General features: G+C 48.1%; 1 protein-coding gene across 3 annotated transcripts in view; it reads left to right on the top strand.

Moving 5' to 3' along the window:
• LOC139536436 (lysine-specific demethylase phf2-like) overlaps nucleotides 1–4,988 on the top strand; it is a 169,642-nt gene extending 164,654 nt beyond the window's left edge. For all 3 annotated transcript variants that reach the window (XM_071336971.1, XM_071336970.1, XM_071336972.1), the window contains exon 20: nucleotides 4,836–4,988. In XM_071336971.1, coding sequence (XP_071193072.1) covers nucleotides 4,836–4,966 — 131 coding nt within the window. In that variant the 3' untranslated portion in view covers nucleotides 4,967–4,988. The remainder of the gene's footprint in view (nucleotides 1–4,835) is intronic.
• Nucleotides 4,989–18,885: the final 13,897 nt, after the last annotated feature.

The following is an 18,885-nucleotide window of genomic DNA, read 5'->3' as shown; positions in this document are numbered from 1 at the left end:
AGAGCAGTGATACTATCAAGAGCAGTGATACTATCCAGATCAGTGATACTATCAAGAGCAGTGATACTATCAGAGTAGTGATATTATCAGAGTAGTGATATTATCAGAGTAGTGATTTTATCCAGAGCAGTGATACTATCAAGAGCAGTGATACTATCCAGATCAGTGATACTATCCAGATCAGTGATACTATCAAGAGCAGTGATACTATCAGAGTAGTGATATTATCAGAGTAGTGATATTATCAGAGTAGTGATTTTATCCAGAGCAGTGATACTATCAAGAGCAGTGATACTATCCAGAGCAGTGATACTATCCAGAGCAGTGATACTATCCAGAGCAGTGATACTATCCAGAGTAGTGATACCTTCCAGAGCAGTGATACTATCCAGAGCAGTGATACTATCCAGAGCAGTGATACTATCCAGAGCAGTGATACTATCCAGAGCAGTGATACTATCCAGAGCAGTGATACTATCCAGAGTAGTGTAACTATCCAGAGCAGTGATACCAGACAGAGCAGTGATACTATCCAGAGCAGTGATACTATCCAGAGCAGTGATGCTATCCAGAGCAGTGATACTATCCAGAGCAGTGTAACTATCCAGAGCAGTGATACTATCCAGAGCAGTGTAACTATCAGAGCAGTGATGCTATCAAGAGCAGTGATGCTATCAAGAGCAGTGATGCTATCAAGAGCAGTGATGCTATCAAGAGCAGTGATACTATCCAGAGCAGTGATACTATCCAGAGCAGTGATACTATCCAGAGTAGTGATACCTTCCAGAGCAGTGATACTAACCAGAGCAGTGATACTATCCAGAGCAGTGATACTATCCAGAGCAGTGTAACTATCCAGAGTAGTGATACTATCCAGAGCAGTGATACTATCCAGAGCAGTGTAACTATCCAGAGTAGTGATACTATCCAGAGCAGTGATACCAGACAGAGCAGTGATACCATGCAGAGCAGTGATGCTATCCAGAGCAGTGATACTATCCAGAGCAGTGATACTATCCAGAGCAGTGATACTATCCAGAGCAGTGATACTATCAGAGCAGTGATACTATCCAGAGTAGTGATACTATCCAGAGTAGTGATACTATCAGAGCAGTGATACTATCAGAGCAGTGATACTATCAGAGCAGTGATACCAGACAGAGCAGTGATACTATCCAGAGCAGTGATGCTATCAGAGCAGTGATACTATCCAGAGCAGTGATACTATCCAGAGCAGTGATACTATCCAGAGCAGTGATACTATCCAGAGTAGTGATACTATCAGAGCAGTGATACTATCAGAGCAGTGATACTATCAGAGCAGTGATACTATCCAGAGCAGTGATACTATCAGAGCAGTGATTTTATCCAGAGCAGTGATACTATCAAGAGCAGTGCTACTATCCAGATCAGTGATACTATCCAGAGCAGTGCTACTATCCAGAGCAGTGATGCTATCCAGAGCAGTGATGCTATCAAGAGCAGTGATGCTATCAAGAGCAGTGATACTATCCAGAGCAGTGATACAATCCAGAGCAGTGATACTATCCAGAGCAGTGATACTATCCAGAGCAGTGATACTATCCAGCGCAGTGATACTATCCAGAGCAGTGATACTATCCAGAGCAGTGTAACTATCCAGAGCAGTGATACTATCCAGAGCAGTGATACTGTCCAGAGCAGTGATTTTATCCAGAGCAGTGATTTTATCCAGAGCAGTGCTACTATCCAGATCAGTGATACTATCAAGAGCAGTGCTGCTTTCCAGAGCAGTGATACAATCCAGAGCAGTGATACTATCCAGAGCAGTGATACTATCCAGAGCAGTGATACTATCCAGCGCAGTGATACTATCCAGAGCAGTGATACTATCCAGAGCAGTGATACTATCCAGAGCAGTGATACTGTCCAGAGCAGTGATTTTATCCAGAGCAGTGATTTTATCCAGAGCAGTGCTACTATCCAGATCAGTGATACTATCAAGAGCAGTGCTGCTATCCAGAGCAGTGATACTATCCAGAGCAGTGTAACTATCCAGAGCAGTGATACTATCAAGAGCAGTGATACTATCAAGAGCAGTGATACTATCCAGATCAGTGATACTATCAAGAGCAGTGATACTATCAGAGTAGTGATATTATCAGAGTAGTGATATTATCAGAGTAGTGATTTTATCCAGAGCAGTGATACTATCAAGAGCAGTGATACTATCCAGATCAGTGATACTATCCAGATCAGTGATACTATCAAGAGCAGTGATACTATCAGAGTAGTGATATTATCAGAGTAGTGATATTATCAGAGTAGTGATTTTATCCAGAGCAGTGATACTATCAAGAGCAGTGATACTATCCAGAGCAGTGATACTATCCAGAGCAGTGATACTATCCAGAGCAGTGATACTATCCAGAGTAGTGATACCTTCCAGAGCAGTGATACTATCCAGAGCAGTGATACTATCCAGAGCAGTGATACTATCCAGAGCAGTGATACTATCCAGAGCAGTGATACTATCCAGAGTAGTGTAACTATCCAGAGCAGTGATACCAGACAGAGCAGTGATACTATCCAGAGCAGTGATACTATCCAGAGCAGTGATGCTATCCAGAGCAGTGATGCTATCCAGAGCAGTGATACTATCCAGAGCAGTGTAACTATCCAGAGCAGTGATACTATCCAGAGCAGTGTAACTATCAGAGCAGTGATGCTATCAAGAGCAGTGATGCTATCAAGAGCAGTGATGCTATCAAGAGCAGTGATACTATCCAGAGCAGTGATACTATCCAGAGCAGTGATACTATCCAGAGTAGTGATACCTTCCAGAGCAGTGATACTAACCAGAGCAGTGATACTATCCAGAGCAGTGATACTATCCAGAGCAGTGTAACTATCCAGAGTAGTGATACTATCCAGAGCAGTGATACTATCCAGAGCAGTGTAACTATCCAGAGTAGTGATACTATCCAGAGCAGTGATACCAGACAGAGCAGTGATACCATGCAGAGCAGTGATGCTATCCAGAGCAGTGATACTATCCAGAGCAGTGATACTATCCAGAGCAGTGATACTATCCAGAGCAGTGATACTATCCAGAGCAGTGATACTATCAGAGCAGTGATACTATCCAGAGTAGTGATACTATCCAGAGTAGTGATACTATCAGAGCAGTGATACTATCAGAGCAGTGATACTATCAGAGCAGTGATACCAGACAGAGCAGTGATACTATCCAGAGCAGTGATGCTATCAGAGCAGTGATACTATCCAGAGCAGTGATACTATCCAGAGCAGTGATACTATCCAGAGCAGTGATACTATCCAGAGTAGTGATACTATCAGAGCAGTGATACTATCAGAGCAGTGATACTATCAGAGCAGTGATACTATCCAGAGCAGTGATACTATCAGAGCAGTGATTTTATCCAGAGCAGTGATACTATCAAGAGCAGTGCTACTATCCAGATCAGTGATACTATCCAGAGCAGTGCTACTATCCAGAGCAGTGATGCTATCCAGAGCAGTGATACTATCCAGATCAGTGATACTATCAAGAGCAGTGCTGCTTTCCAGAGCAGTGATACAATCCAGAGCAGTGATACTATCCAGAGCAGTGATACTATCCAGAGCAGTGATACTATCCAGCGCAGTGATACTATCCAGAGCAGTGATACTATCCAGAGCAGTGATACTATCCAGAGCAGTGATACTGTCCAGAGCAGTGATTTTATCCAGAGCAGGGATTTTATCCAGAGCAGTGCTACTATCCAGATCAGTGATACTATCAAGAGCAGTGCTGCTATCCAGAGCAGTGATGCTATCCAGAGCAGTGATGATATCAAGAGCAGTGATGCTATCAAGAGCAGTGATACTATCCAGAGCAGTGATACAATCCAGAGCAGTGATACTATCCAGAGCAGTGATGCTATCCAGAGCAGAGATACTATCAGAGCAGAGATACCATCAGAGCAGTGATACTATCCAGAGCAGTGATACTATCCAGAGCAGTGATACTATCCAGAGCAGTGATACTATCAAGAGCAGTGCTACTATCCAGAGAAGTGATACTATCCAGAGCAGTGATGCTATCCAGAGCAGTGATGATATCAAGAGCAGTGATACAATCCAGAGCAGTGATACTATACAGAGCAGTGATACTATACAGAGCAGTGATACTATCCAGAGCAGTGATGCTATCCAGAGCAGAGATACTATCAGAGCAGTGATACTATCCAGAGCAGTGATACTATCCAGAGCAGTGATACTATCCAGAGCAGTGATACTATCCAGAGCAGTGATACTATCCAGAGCAGTGTAACTATCCAGAGCAGTGATACTATCCAGAGCAGTGATACTATCTAGAGCAGTGATACTATCCAGAGCAGTGATACTATCCAGAGTAGTGATACTATCAAAGCAGTGATACTATCCAGAGCAGTGATACTATCCAGAGCAGTGATACTATCCAGAGCAGTGATACTATCAGAGCAGTGATACTAACCAGAGCAGTGATACTAGTAATACCAGTGATACTATCAGAGCAGTGTGCCAGTTTCTTATTTTTTCTCATGTTATTTAACTGTTGCCATGCACCTGCAACAAAGGTAGCTCAGATGTGTGAGTGCCTTTTGAATTTTTAAGGTATTTGTTACCAACAGATGCATATCTGTATTCCCAATCCATAGATTAGGGCCAAATATTTTTTTCCAAATGACTGAATTCCTTATAAGAACTGTAGCTCAGTAAAGTCTTTGAAATTGTTTTATGTTTTTGTTCTGTATAGATGCATGTATTGTCTGAACTGTGAAGTGAGTGTTTTTGTGTCTCTGTGGTTGCAGCGCGTGTCGGTCCCTCTGTGCTTCGTCAGGCGAGGCCGGCCAGAGAAGGAGCGCGAGTGGCGTCCATAGAGACCGGACTGGCGGCTGCCGCAGCCAAACTCTCACACCAGGTTAGTTGGGAAGAGTGTTGAAGGGGGGATCTCACCAGGTTAGCTGGGAAGAGTGCTGACGAGGGGAACTCACCAGGTTAGCTGGGAAGAGTGTTGACGGGGGGAACTCACCAGGTTAGCTGGTAAGAGTGTTGACGGGGGGAACTCACCAGGTTAGCTGGGAAGAGTGCTGACGAGGGGAACTCACCAGGTTAGCTGGGAAGAGTGTTGTTGAGGGGGGAACTCACCAGGTTAGCTGGGAAGAGTGTTGTTGAGGGGGGAACTCACCAGGTTAGCTGGGAAGAGTGTTGTTGAGGGGGGACTCACCAGGTTAGCTGGGAAGAGTGTTGTTGAGGGGGGACTCACCAGGTTAGCTGGGAAGAGTGTTGTTGAGGGGGGACTCACCAGGTTAGCTGGGAAGAGTGTTGTTGAGGGGGGAACTCACCAGGTTAGCTGGGAAGAGTGTTGTTGAGGGGGGAACTCACCAGGTTAGCTGGGAAGAGTGCTGACGAGGGGAACTCACCAGGTTAGCTGGGAAGAGTGTTGTTGAGGGGGGAACTCACCAGGTTAGCTGGGAAGAGTGTTGTTGAGGGGGGACTCACCAGGTTAGCTGGGAAGAGTGTTGTTGAGGGGGGACTCACCAGGTTAGCTGGGAAGAGTGTTGTTGAGGGGGGAACTCACCAGGTTAGCTGGGAAGAGTGTTGTTGAGGGGGGAACTCACCAGGTTAGCTGGGAAGAGTGCTGACGAGGGGAACTCACCAGGTTAGCTGGGAAGAGTGTTGTTGAGGGGGGAACTCACCAGGTTAGCTGGGAAGAGTGTTGTTGAGGGGGGAACTCACCAGGTTAGCTGGGAAGAGTGTTGTTGAGGGGGGACTCACCAGGTTAGCTGGGAAGAGTGTTGTTGAGGGGGGACTCACCAGGTTAGCTGGGAAGAGTGTTGTTGAGGGGGGACTCACCAGGTTAGCTGGGAAGAGTGTTGTTGAGGGGGGACTCACCAGGTTAGCTGGGAAGAGTGTTGTTGATGGGGGACTCACCAGGTTAGCTGGGAAGAGTGTTGTTGAGGGGGGACTCACCAGGTTAGCTGGGAAGAGTGTTGTTGAGGGGGGACTCACCAGGTTATCTCTCCTCGGGGTTATGTCCCTCTAGTTGTCTCTCCTCAGGGTCAGGGTTATGGCTCTCTAGTTGTCTCTCCTCAGGGTCAGGGTTATGTCCCTCTAGTTGTCTCTCCTCAGGGTTATGTCCATCTAGTTGTCTCTCCTCAGGGTTATGTCCCTCTAGTTGTCTCTCCTCAGGGTTATGTCCCTCTAGTTGTTTCTCCTCAGGGTTATGTCCCTCTAGGTGTCTCTCCTCAGGGTTATGTCCCTCTAGTTGTCTCTCCTCAGGGTTATGTCCCTCTAGTTGTCTCTCCTCGGGGTTATGTCCCTCTAGTTGTCTCTCCTCAGGGCTATGTCCCTCTAGTTGTCTCTCCTCAGGGTTATGTCCCTCTAGTTGTCTCTCCTCAGGGTTATGTCCCTCTAGTTGTCTCTCCTCAGGGTTATGTCCCTCTAGTTGTCTCTCCTCAGGGTTATGTCCCTCTAGTTGTCTCTCCTCAGGGTTATGTTCCTCTAGTTGTCTCTCCTCGGGGTTATGTCCCTCTAGTTGTCTCTCCTCAGGGTCAGGGTTATGTCCCTCTAGTTGTCTCTCCTCAGGGTTATGTCCCTCTAGTTGTCTCTCCTCAGGGTTATGTCCCTCTAGTTGTCTCTCCTCAGGGTTATGTTCCTCTAGTTGTCTCTCCTCGGGGTTATGTCCCTCTAGTTGTCTCTCCTCAGGGTCAGGGTTATGTCCCTCTAGTTGTCTCTCCTCAGGGTTATGTCCCTCTAGTTGTCTGTCCTCAGGGTTATGTCCCTCTAGTTGTCTCTCCTCAGGGTTATGTCCATCTAGTTGTCTCTCCTCAGGGTTATGTCCCTCTAGTTGTCTCTCCTCGGGGTTATGTCCCTCTAGTTGTCTCTCCTCAGGGTTATGTCCCTCTAGTTGTCTCTCCTCAGGGTTATGTCCCTCTAGTTGTCTCTCCTCAGGGTTATGTCCCTCTAGTTGTCTCTCCTCAGGGTTATGTCCCTCTAGTTGTCTCTCCTCAGGGTTATGTCCCTCTAGTTGTCTCTCCTAGGGTTATGTCCCTCTAGTTGTCTCTCCTCGGGGTTATGTCCCTCTAGTTGTCTCTCCTCAGGGTTTTGTGTCTCTAGTTGTTTCTCCTGAGGGTTATGTCCCTCTAGTTGTCTCTCCTCGGGGTTATGTCCCTCTAGTTGTCTCTCCTCAGGGTTATGTCCCTCTAGTTGTCTCTCCTCAGGGTTATGTTCCTCTAGTTGTCACTCCTCAGGGTCAGGGTTATGTTCCTCTAGTTGTCTCTCCTCAGGGTCAGGGTTATGTCCCTCTAGTTGTCTCTCCTCAGGGTTATGTCCCTCTAGTTGTCTCTCCTCAGGGTTATATCCCTCTAGTTGTTTCTCCTCAGGGTTATATCCCTCTAGTTGTCTCTCCTCAGGGTTATGTCCCTCTAGGTGTCTCTCCTCAGGGTTATGTCCCTCTAGTTGTCTCTCCTCAGGGTTATGTCCCTCTAGTTGTTTCTCCTCAGGGTTATGTCCCTCTAGTTGTCTCTCCTCAGGGCTATGTCCCTCTAGTTGTCTCTCCTCAGGGTTATGTCCCTCTAGTTGTCTCTCCTCAGGGTTATGTCCCTCTAGTTGTCTCTCCTCAGGGTTATGTCCCTCTAGTTGTCTCTCCTCAGGGTTATGTTCCTCTAGTTGTCTCTCCTCGGGGTTATGTCCCTCTAGTTGTCTCTCCTCAGGGTTATGTCCCTCTAGTTGTCTCTCCTCAGGGTTATGTCCCTCTAGTTGTCTCTCCTCAGGGTTATGTCCCTCTAGTTGTCTCTCCTCAGGGTTATGTCCCTCTAGTTGTCTCTCCTAGGGTTATGTCCCTCTAGTTGTCTCTCCTCGGGGTTATGTCCCTCTAGTTGTCTCTCCTCAGGGTTTTGTGTCTCTAGTTGTTTCTCCTGAGGGTTATGTCCCTCTAGTTGTCTCTCCTCGGGGTTATGTCCCTCTAGTTGTCTCTCCTCAGGGTTATGTCCCTCTAGTTGTCTCTCCTCAGGGTTATGTATCCCTCTAAGTTGTCACTCCTCAGGGTCAGGGTTATGTTCCTCTAGTTGTCTCTCCTCAGGGTCAGGGTTATGTCCCTCTAGTTGTCTCTCCTCAGGGTTATGTCCCTCTAGTTGTCTCTCCTCAGGGTTATGTCCCTCTAGTTGTCTCTCCTAGGGTTATGTCCCTCTAGTTGTCTCTCCTAGGGTTATGTCCCTCTAGTTGTCTCTCCTCAGGGTTATGTCCCTCTAGTTGTCTCTCCTAAGGGTTATGTCCCTCTAGTTGTCTCTCCTCAGGGTTATGTCCCTCTAGTTGTTTCTCCTCAGGGTTATGTCCCTCTAGTTGTCTCTCCTCAGGGTCAGGGTTATGTCTCTCTAGTTGTCTCTCCTCAGGGTCAGGGTTATGTCCCTCTAGTCTCTCCTCAGGGTTATGTCCCTCTAGTTGTCTCTCCTCAGGGTTATGTCTCTCTAGTTGTCTCTCCTCAGGGTTATGTCCCTTTAGTTGTCTCTCCTCAGGGTTATGTCCCTCTAGTTGTCTCTCCTCAGGGTTATGTCCCTCTAGTTGTCTCTCCTCAGGGTTATGTCCCTCTAGTTGTCTCTCCTCAGGGTTATGTCCCTCTAGTTGTCTCTCCTCAGGGCTATGTCCCTCTAGTTGTCTCTCCTCAGGGTTATGTCCCTCTAGTTGTCTCTCCTCAGGGTTATGTCCCTCTAGTTGTCTCTCCTCAGGGTTATGTCCCTCTAGTTGTCTCTCCTCAGGGTTATGTCCCTCTAGTTGTCTCTCCTCGGGGTTATGTCCCTCTAGTTGTCTCTCCTCAGGGTCAGGGTTATGGCTCTCTAGTTGTCTCTCCTCAGGGTCAGGGTTATGTCCCTCTAGTTGTCTCTCCTCAGGGTTATGTCCCTCTAGTTGTCTCTCCTCAGGGTTATGTCCCTCTAGTTGTTTCTCCTCAGGGTTATGTCCCTCTAGTTGTCTCTCCTCAGGGTCAGGGTTATGTCTCTCTAGTTGTCTCTCCTCAGGGTCAGGGTTATGTCCCTCTAGTCTCTCCTCAGGGTTATGTCCCTCTAGTTGTCTCTCCTCAGGGTTATGTCTCTCTAGTTGTTTCTCCTCAGGGTTATGTCCCTCTAGTTGTCTCTCCTCAGGGTTATGTCCCTCTAGTTGTCTCTCCTCAGGGTTATGTCCCTCTAGTTGTCTCTCCTCAGGGTTATGTCCCTCTAGTTGTCTCTCCTCAGGGTTATGTCCCTCTAGTTGTCTCTCCTCAGGGTTATGTCCCTCTAGTTGTCTCTCCTCAGGGTTATGTCCCTCTAGTTGTCTCTCCTCGGGGTTATGTCCCTCTAGTTGTCTCTCCTCGGGGTTATGTCCCTCTAGTTGTCTCTCCTCAGGGTCAGGGTTATGTCTCTATAGTTGTCTCTCCTCAGGGTCAGGGTTATGTCCCTCTAGTTGTCTCTCCTCAGGGTTATGTCCCTCTAGTTGTCTCTCCTCAGGGTTATGTCCCTCTAGTTGTCTCTCCTCAGGGTTATGTCTCTCTAGTTGTCTCTCCTCAGGGTTATGTCCCTCTAGTTGTCTCTCCTCAGGGTTATGTCCCTCTAGTTGTTTCTCCTCAGGGTTATGTCCCTCTAGTTGTCTCTCCTCAGGGTTATGTCCCTCTAGTTGTCTCTCCTCAGGGTTATGTCCCTCTAGTTGTCTCTCCTCAGGGTCAGGGTTATGTTCCTCTAGTTGTCTCTCCTCAGGGTTATGTCCCTCTAGTTGTTTCTCCTCAGGGTTATGTCCCTCTAGTTGTTTCTCCTCAGGGTTATGTCCCTCTAGTTGTCTCTCCTCAGGGTTATGTCCCTCTAGTTGTCTCTCCTCAGGGTTATGTCCCTCTAGTTGTCTCTCCTCAGGGCTATGTCCCTCTAGGTGTCTCTCCTCAGGGTTATGTCCCTCTAGTTGTCTCTCCTCAGGGTCAGGGTTATGTCCCTCTAGTTGTTTCTCCTCAGGGTTATGTCCCTCTAGTTGTTTCTCCTCAGGGTTATGTCCCTCTAGTTGTCTCTCCTCAGGGTTATGTCCCTCTAGTTGTCTCTCCTCAGGGTTATGTCCCTCTAGTTGTCTCTCCTCAGGGTTATGTCCCTCTAGTTGTCTCTCCTCAGGGTTATGTCCCTCTAGTTGTCTCTCCTCAGGGTTATGGCCCTCTAGTTGTCTCCTCAGGGTTATGTCCCTCTAGTTGTCTCTCCTAAGGGTTATGTCCCTCTAGTTGTCTCTCCTCAGGGTTATGTCCCTCTAGTTGTCTCTCCTCAGGGTTATGTCCCTTTAGTTGTCTCTCCTCAGGGTTATGTCCCTCTAGTTGTCTCTCCTCAGGGTTATGTCCCTCTAGTTGTCTCTCCTCAGGGTTATGTCCCTCTAGTTGTCTCTCCTCAGGGTTATGTCCCTCTAGTTGTCTCTCCTCAGGGTTATGTCCCTCTAGTTGTCTCTCCTCAGGGTTATGTCCCTCTAGTTGTCTCTCCTCAGGGTTATGTCCCTCTAGTCGTCTCTCCTCAGGGTCAGGGTTATGTCCCTCTAGTTGTTTCTCCTCAGGGCTATGTCCCTCTAGTTGTCTCTCCTCAGGGTTATGTCCCTCTAGTTGTCTCTCCTCAGGGTTTTGTCCCTCTAGTTGTCTCTCCTCAGGGTTATGTCCCTCTAGTTGTCTCTCCTCAGGGTCAGGGTTATGTTCCTCTAGTTGTCTCTCCTCAGGGTTATGGTCCTCTAGTTGTCTCTCCTCAGGGTTATGTCCCTCTAGTTGTCTCTCCTCAGGGTTATGTCCCTCTAGTTGTCTCTCCTAAGGGTTATGTCCCTCTAGTTGTCTCTCCTCAGGGTTATGTCCCTCTAGTTGTCTCTCCTCAGGGTTATGTCCCTTTAGTTGTCTCTCCTCAGGGTTATGTCCCTCTAGTTGTCTCTCCTCAGGGTTATGTCCCTCTAGTTGTCTCTCCTCAGGGTTATGTCCCTCTAGTTGTCTCTCCTCAGGGTTATGTCCCTCTAGTTGTCTCTCCTCAGGGTTATGTCGCTCTAGTTGTCTCTCCTCAGGGTTATGTCCCTCTAGTTGTCTCTCCTCAGGGTTATGTCCCTCTAGTCGTCTCTCCTCAGGGTCAGGGTTATGTCCCTCTAGTTGTTTCTCCTCAGGGCTATGTCCCTCTAGTTGTCTCTCCTCAGGGTTATGTCCCTCTAGTTGTCTCTCCTCAGGGTTATGTCCCTCTAGTTGTCTCTCCTCAGGGTTATGTCCCTCTAGTTGTCTCTCCTCAGGGTCAGGGTTATGTTCCTCTAGTTGTCTCTCCTCAGGGTTATGGTCCTCTAGTTGTCTCTCCTCAGGGTTATGTCCCTCTAGTTGTCTCTCCTCAGGGTTATGTCCCTCTAGTTGTCTCTCCTCAGGGTTATGTCCCTCTAGTTGTCTCTCCTCAGGGTTATGTCCCTCTAGTTGTCTCTCCTCAGGGTTATGTCCCTCTAGTTGTCTCTCCTCAGGGTTATGTCCCTCTAGTTGTCTCTCCTCAGGGTTATGTCCCTCTAGTTGTCTCTCCTCAGGGTTATGTCCCTCTAGTTGTCTCTCCTCAGGGTTATGTCCCTCTAGTTGTCTCTCCTCAGGGTTATGTCCCTCTAGTTGTCTCTCCTCAGGGTTATGTCCCTCTAGTCGTCTCTCCTCAGGGTCAGGGTTATGTCCCTCTAGTTGTTTCTCCTCAGGGCTATGTCCCTCTAGTTGTCTCTCCTCAGGGTTATGTCCCTCTAGTTGTCTCTCCTCAGGGTTATGTCCCTCTAGTTGTCTCTCCTCAGGGTTATGTCCCTCTAGTTGTCTCTCCTCAGGGTCAGGGTTATGTTCCTCTAGTTGTCTCTCCTCAGGGTTATGGTCCTCTAGTTGTCTCTCCTCAGGGTTATGTCCCTCTAGTTGTCTCTCCTCAGGGTTATGTCCCTCTAGTTGTCTCTCCTCAGGGTTATGTCCCTCGAGTTGTCTCTCCTCAGGGTTATGTCCCTCTAGTTGTCTCTCCTCAGGGTTATGTCCCTAGTTGTCTCTCCTCAGGGTTATGTCCCTCTAGTTGTCTCTCCTCAGGGTTATGTCCCTCTAGTTGTCTCTCCTCAGGGTTATGTCCCTCTAGTTGTCTCTCCTCAGGGTTATGTCCCTCTAGTTGTCTCTCCTCAGGGTTATGTCCCTCTAGTTGTCTCTCCTCAGGGTTATGTCCCTCTAGTTGTCTCTCCTCAGGGTTATGTCCCTCTAGTTGTCTCTCCTCAGGGTCAGGGTTATGTCCCTCTAGTTGTCTCTCCTCAGGGTTATGTCCCTCTAGTTGTCTCTCCTCAGGGTTATGTCTCTCTAGTTGTCTCTCCTCGGGGTTATGTCCCTCTAGTTGTCTCTCCTCGGGGTTATGTCCCTCTAGTTGTCTCTCCTCAGGGTCAGGGTTATGTCTCTCTAGTTGTCTCTCCTCAGGGTCAGGGTTATGTCCCTCTAGTTGTCTCTCCTCAGGGTTATGTCCCTCTAGTTGTCTCTCCTCAGGGTTATGTCCCTCTAGTTGTCTCTCCTCAGGGTTATGTCTCTCTAGTTGTTTCTCCTCAGGGTTATGTCCCTCTAGTTGTCTCTCCTCAGGGTTATGTCCCTCTAGTTGTCTCTCCTCAGGGTTATGTCCCTCTAGTTGTCTCTCCTCAGGGCTATGTCCCTCTAGGTGTCTCTCCTCAGGGTTATGTCCCTCTAGTTGTCTCTCCTCAGGGTTATGTCCCTCTAGTTGTCTCTCCTCAGGGTTATGTCCCTCTAGTTGTCTCTCCTCAGGGTTATGTCCCTCTAGTTGTCTCTCCTCAGGGTTATGTCCCTCTAGTTGTCTCTCCTCAGGGTCAGGGTTATGGCTCTCTAGTTGTCTCTCCTCAGGGTCAGGGTTATGTCCCTCTAGTTGTCTCTCCTCAGGGTTATGTCCCTCTAGTTGTTTCTCCTCAGGGTTATGTCCCTCTAGTTGTCTCTCCTCAGGGTCAGGGTTATGTCTCTCTAGTTGTCTCTCCTCAGGGTCAGGGTTATGTCCCTCTAGTTGTCTCTCCTCAGGGTTATGTCCCTCTAGTTGTCTCTCCTCAGGGTTATGTCTCTCTAGTTGTTTCTCCTCAGGGTTATGTCCCTCTAGTTGTCTCTCCTCAGGGTTATGTCCCTCTAGTTGTTTCTCCTCAGGGTTATGTCCCTCTAGTTGTCTCTCCTCAGGGTTATGTCCCTCTAGTTGTCTCTCCTCAGGGTTATGTCCCTCTAGTTGTCTCTCCTCAGGGTTATGTCCCTCTAGTTGTCTCTCCTCAGGGTTATGTCCCTCTAGTTGTCTCTCCTCGGGGTTATGTCCCTCTAGTTGTCTCTCCTCGGGGTTATGTCCCTCTAGTTGTCTCTCCTCAGGGTCAGGGTTATGTCTCTCTAGTTGTCTCTCCTCAGGGTCAGGGTTATGTCCCTCTAGTTGTCTCTCCTCAGGGTTATGTCCCTCTAGTTGTCTCTCCTCAGGGTTATGTCCCTCTAGTTGTCTCTCCTCAGGGTTATGTCTCTCTAGTTGTCTCTCCTCAGGGTTATGTCCCTCTAGTTGTCTCTCCTCAGGGTTATGTCCCTCTAGTTGTTTCTCCTCAGGGTTATGTCCCTCTAGTTGTCTCTCCTCAGGGTTATGTCCCTCTAGTTGTCTCTCCTCAGGGTTATGTCCCTCTAGTTGTCTCTCCTCAGGGTTATGTCCCTCTAGTTGTTTCTCCTCAGGGCTATGTCCCTCTAGTTGTCTCTCCTCAGGGTTATGTCCCTCTAGTTGTCTCTCCTCAGGGTTATGTCCCTCTAGTTGTCTCTCCTCAGGGTTATGTCCCTCTAGTTGTCTCTCCTCAGGGTCAGGGTTATGTTCCTCTAGTTGTCTCTCCTCAGGGTTATGGTCCTCTAGTTGTCTCTCCTCAGGGTTATGTCCCTCTAGTTGTCTCTCCTCAGGGTTATGTCCCTCTAGTTGTCTCTCCTCAGGGTTATGTCCCTCTAGTTGTCTCTCCTCAGGGTTATGTCCCTCTAGTTGTCTCTCCTCAGGGTTATGTCCCTCTAGTTGTCTCTCCTCAGGGTTATGTCCCTCTAGTTGTCTCTCCTCAGGGTTATGTCCCTCTAGTTGTCTCTCCTCAGGGTTATGTCCCTCTAGTTGTCTCTCCTCAGGGTTATGTCCCTCTAGTTGTCTCTCCTCAGGGTTATGTCCCTCTAGTTGTCTCTCCTCAGGGTTATGTCCCTCTAGTTGTCTCTCCTCAGGGTCAGGGTTATGTCCCTCTAGTTGTCTCTCCTCAGGGTTATGTCCCTCTAGTTGTCTCTCCTCAGGGTTATGTCTCTCTAGTTGTCTCTCCTCGGGGTTATGTCCCTCTAGTTGTCTCTCCTCGGGGTTATGTCCCTCTAGTTGTCTCTCCTCAGGGTCAGGGTTATGTCTCTCTAGTTGTCTCTCCTCAGGGTCAGGGTTATGTCCCTCTAGTTGTCTCTCCTCAGGGTTATGTCCCTCTAGTTGTCTCTCCTCAGGGTTATGTCCCTCTAGTTGTCTCTCCTCAGGGTTATGTCTCTCTAGTTGTTTCTCCTCAGGGTTATGTCCCTCTAGTTGTCTCTCCTCAGGGTTATGTCCCTCTAGTTGTCTCTCCTCAGGGTTATGTCCCTCTAGTTGTCTCTCCTCAGGGCTATGTCCCTCTAGGTGTCTCTCCTCAGGGTTATGTCCCTCTAGTTGTCTCTCCTCAGGGTTATGTCCCTCTAGTTGTCTCTCCTCAGGGTTATGTCCCTCTAGTTGTCTCTCCTCAGGGTTATGTCCCTCTAGTTGTCTCTCCTCAGGGTTATGTCCCTCTAGTTGTCTCTCCTAGGGTTATGTCCCTCTAGTTGTCTCTCCTCAGGGTTATGTCCCTCTAGTTGTCTCTCCTCAGGGTTATGTCCCTCTAGTTGTCTCTCCTCAGGGTTATGTCCCTCTAGTTGTCTCTCCTCAGGGTTATGTCCCTCTAGTTGTCTCTCCTCGGGGTTATGTCCCTCTAGTTGTCTCTCCTCAGGGTCAGGGTTATGGCTCTCTAGTTGTCTCTCCTCAGGGTCAGGGTTATGTCCCTCTAGTTGTCTCTCCTCAGGGTTATGTCCCTCTAGTTGTCTCTCCTCAGGGTTATGTCCCTCTAGTTGTTTCTCCTCAGGGTTATGTCCCTCTAGTTGTCTCTCCTCAGGGTCAGGGTTATGTCTCTCTAGTTGTCTCTCCTCAGGGTCAGGGTTATGTCCCTCTAGTTGTCTCTCCTCAGGGTTATGTCCCTCTAGTTGTCTCTCCTCAGGGTTATGTCTCTCTAGTTGTTTCTCCTCAGGGTTATGTCCCTCTAGTTGTCTCTCCTCAGGGTTATGTCCCTCTAGTTGTTTCTCCTCAGGGTTATGTCCCTCTAGTTGTCTCTCCTCAGGGTTATGTCCCTCTAGTTGTCTCTCCTCAGGGTTATGTCCCTCTAGTTGTCTCTCCTCAGGGTTATGTCCCTCTAGTTGTCTCTCCTCAGGGTTATGTCCCTCTAGTTGTCTCTCCTCAGGGTTATGTCCCTCTAGTTGTCTCTCCTCGGGGTTATGTCCCTCTAGTTGTCTCTCCTCAGGGTCAGGGTTATGTCTCTCTAGTTGTCTCTCCTCAGGGTCAGGGTTATGTCCCTCTAGTTGTCTCTCCTCAGGGTTATGTCCCTCTAGTTGTCTCTCCTCAGGGTTATGTCCCTCTAGTTGTCTCTCCTCAGGGTTATGTCTCTCTAGTTGTCTCTCCTCAGGGTTATGTCCCTCTAGTTGTCTCTCCTCAGGGTTATGTCCCTCTAGTTGTTTCTCCTCAGGGTTATGTCCCTCTAGTTGTCTCTCCTCAGGGTTATGTCCCTCTAGTTGTCTCTCCTCAGGGTTATGTCCCTCTAGTTGTCTCTCCTCAGGGTCAGGGTTATGTTCCTCTAGTTGTCTCTCCTCAGGGTTATGTCCCTCTAGTTGTTTCTCCTCAGGGTTATGTCCCTCTAGTTGTTTCTCCTCAGGGTTATGTCCCTCTAGTTGTTTCTCCTCAGGGTTATGTCCCTCTAGTTGTCTCTCCTCAGGGTTATGTCCCTCTAGTTGTCTCTCCTCAGGGTTATGTCCCTCTAGTTGTCTCTCCTCAGGGCTATGTCCCTCTAGGTGTCTCTCCTCAGGGTTATGTCCCTCTAGTTGTCTCTCCTCAGGGTCAGGGTTATGTCCCTCTAATCAAATCAAATCAAATTTTATTAGTCACATACACATGGTTAGCAGATGTTAATGCGAGTGTAGCGAAATGCTTGTGCTTCTAGTTCCGACAATGCAGTAATAACCAACAGTAATCTAACCTAACAATTCCACAACTACTACCTTACACACACACAAGTGTAAAGGGATAAAGAATATGTACATAAAGATATATGAATGAGTGGTGGTACAGAACGGCATGGCAGATGCAGTAGATGGTATAGAGTACGGTATATACATATGAGATGAGTACTGTAGGGTATGTAAACATAAAGTGGCATAGTTTAAAGTGGCTAGTGGTACATGTATTACATAAAGATGGCAAGATGCAGTAGATGATATAGAGTACAGTATATACATATGAGATGGGTAATGTAGGGTATGTAAACATTATATTAAGTGGCATTGTTTAAAGTGGCTAGTGGTACATTTTTACATAATTTCCATCAATTCCCATTTTTAAAGTGGCTGGAGTTGAGTCAGTATGTTGGCAGCGGCCGCTAAATGTTAGTGGTGGCTGTTTAACAGTCTGATGGCCTTGAGATAGAAGCTGTTTTTCAGTCTCTCGGTCCCTGCTTTGATGCACCTGTACTGACCTCGCCTTCTGGATGATAGCGGGGTGAACAGGCAGTGGCTTGGGTGGTTGTTGTCCTTGATGATCTTTATGGCCTTCCTGTGACATCGGGTGGTGTAGGTGTCCTGGAGGGCAGGTAGTTTGCCCCTGGTGATGCGTTCTGCAGACCTCACTACCCTCTGGAGAGCCTTACGGTTGTGGGCGGAGCAGTTGCCGTACCAGGCGGTGATACAGCCCGACAGGATGCTCTCGATTGTGCATCTGTAGAAGTTTGTGAGTGCTTTTGGTGACAAGCCGAATTTCTTCAGCCTCCTGAGGTTGAAGAGGCGCTGCTGCGCCTTCTTCACAACGCTGTCTGTGTGGGTGGACCAATTCAGTTTGTCCGTGATGTGTACACCGAGGAACTTAAAACTTTCCACCTTCTCCACTACTGACCCGTCGATGTGGATAGGGGGGTGCTCCCTCTGCTGTTTCCTGAAGTCCACAATCATCTCCTTTGTTTTGTTGACGTTGAGTGTGAGGTTATTTTCCTGACACCACACTCCGAGGGCCCTCACCTCCTCCCTGTAGGCCGTCTCGTCGTTGTTGGTAATCAAGCCTACCACTGTAGTGTCATCCGCAAACTTGATGATTGAGTTGGAGGCGTGCATGGCCACGCAGTCGTGGGTGAACAGGGAGTACAGGAGAGGGCTCAGAACGCACCCTTGTGGGGCCCCAGTGTTGAGGATCAGCGGGGTGGAGATGTTGTTACCTACCCTCACCACCTGGGGGCGGCCCGTCAGGAAGTCCAGGACCCAGTTGCACAGGGCGGGGTCGAGACCCAGGGTCTCGAGCTTGATGACGAGTTTGGAGGGTACTATGGTGTTAGTTGTTTCTCTCTAGTTGTTTCTCCTCAGGGTTATGTCCCTCTAGTTGTCTCTCCTCAGGGTTATGTCCCTCTAGTTGTCTCTCCTCAGGGTTATGTCCCTCTAGTTGTCTCTCCTCAGGGTTATGTCCCTCTAGTTGTCTCTCCTCAGGGTTATGTCCCTCTAGTTGTCTCTCCTCAGGGTTATGGCCCTCTAGTTGTCTCCTCAGGGTTATGTCCCTCTAGTTGTCTCTCCTAAGGGTTATGTCCCTCTAGTTGTCTCTCCTCAGGGTTATGTCCCTCTAGTTGTCTCTCCTCAGGGTTATGTCCCTCTAGTTGTCTCTCCTCAGGGTTATGTCCCTCTAGTTGTCTCTCCTCAGGGTTATGTCCCTCTAGTTGTCTCTCCTCAGGGTTATGTCCCTCTAGTTGTCTCTCCTCAGGGTTATGTCCCTCTAGTTGTCTCTCCTCCGGGTTATGTCCCTCTAGTTGTCTCTCCTCAGGGTTATGTCCCTCTAGTTGTCTCTCCTCAGGGTTATGTCCCTCTAGTTGTTTCTCCTCAGGGTTATGTCCCTCTAGTTGTCTCTCCTCAGGGTTATGTCCCTCTAGTTGTCTCTCCTCAGGGTTATGTCCCTCTAGTTGTCTCTCCTCAGGGTCAGGGTTATGTTCCTCTAGGTGTCTCTCCTCAGGGTTATGTCCCTCTAGTTGTCTCTCCTCAGGGTCAGGGTTATGTCCCTCTAATCAAATCAAATCAAATTTTATTAGTCACATACACATGGTTAGCAGATGTTAATGCGAGTGTAGCGAAATGCTTGTGCTTCTAGTTCCGACAATGCAGTAATAACCAACAGTAATCTAACCTAACAATTCCACAACTACTACCTTACACACACACAAGTGTAAAGGGATAAAGAATATGTACATAAAGATATATGAATGAGTGGTGGTACAGAACGGCATGGCAGATGCAGTAGATGGTATAGAGTACGGTATATACATATGAGATGAGTACTGTAGGGTATGTAAACATAAAGTGGCATAGTTTAAAGTGGCTAGTGGTACATGTATTACATAAAGATGGCAAGATGCAGTAGATGATATAGAGTACAGTATATACATATGAGATGGGTAATGTAGGGTATGTAAACATTATATTAAGTGGCATTGTTTAAAGTGGCTAGTGGTACATTTTTACATAATTTCCATCAATTCCCATTTTTAAAGTGGCTGGAGTTGAGTCAGTATGTTGGCAGCGGCCGCTAAATGTTAGTGGTGGCTGTTTAA

Source organism: Salvelinus alpinus, chromosome 12, assembly GCF_045679555.1.
Source record: "Salvelinus alpinus chromosome 12, SLU_Salpinus.1, whole genome shotgun sequence".
NCBI lineage: Eukaryota > Metazoa > Chordata > Actinopteri > Salmoniformes > Salmonidae > Salvelinus > Salvelinus alpinus.
The sequence above is the reverse complement of the archived record's forward strand: the minus strand, read 5'-3'. Positions and strand labels throughout refer to the sequence as shown.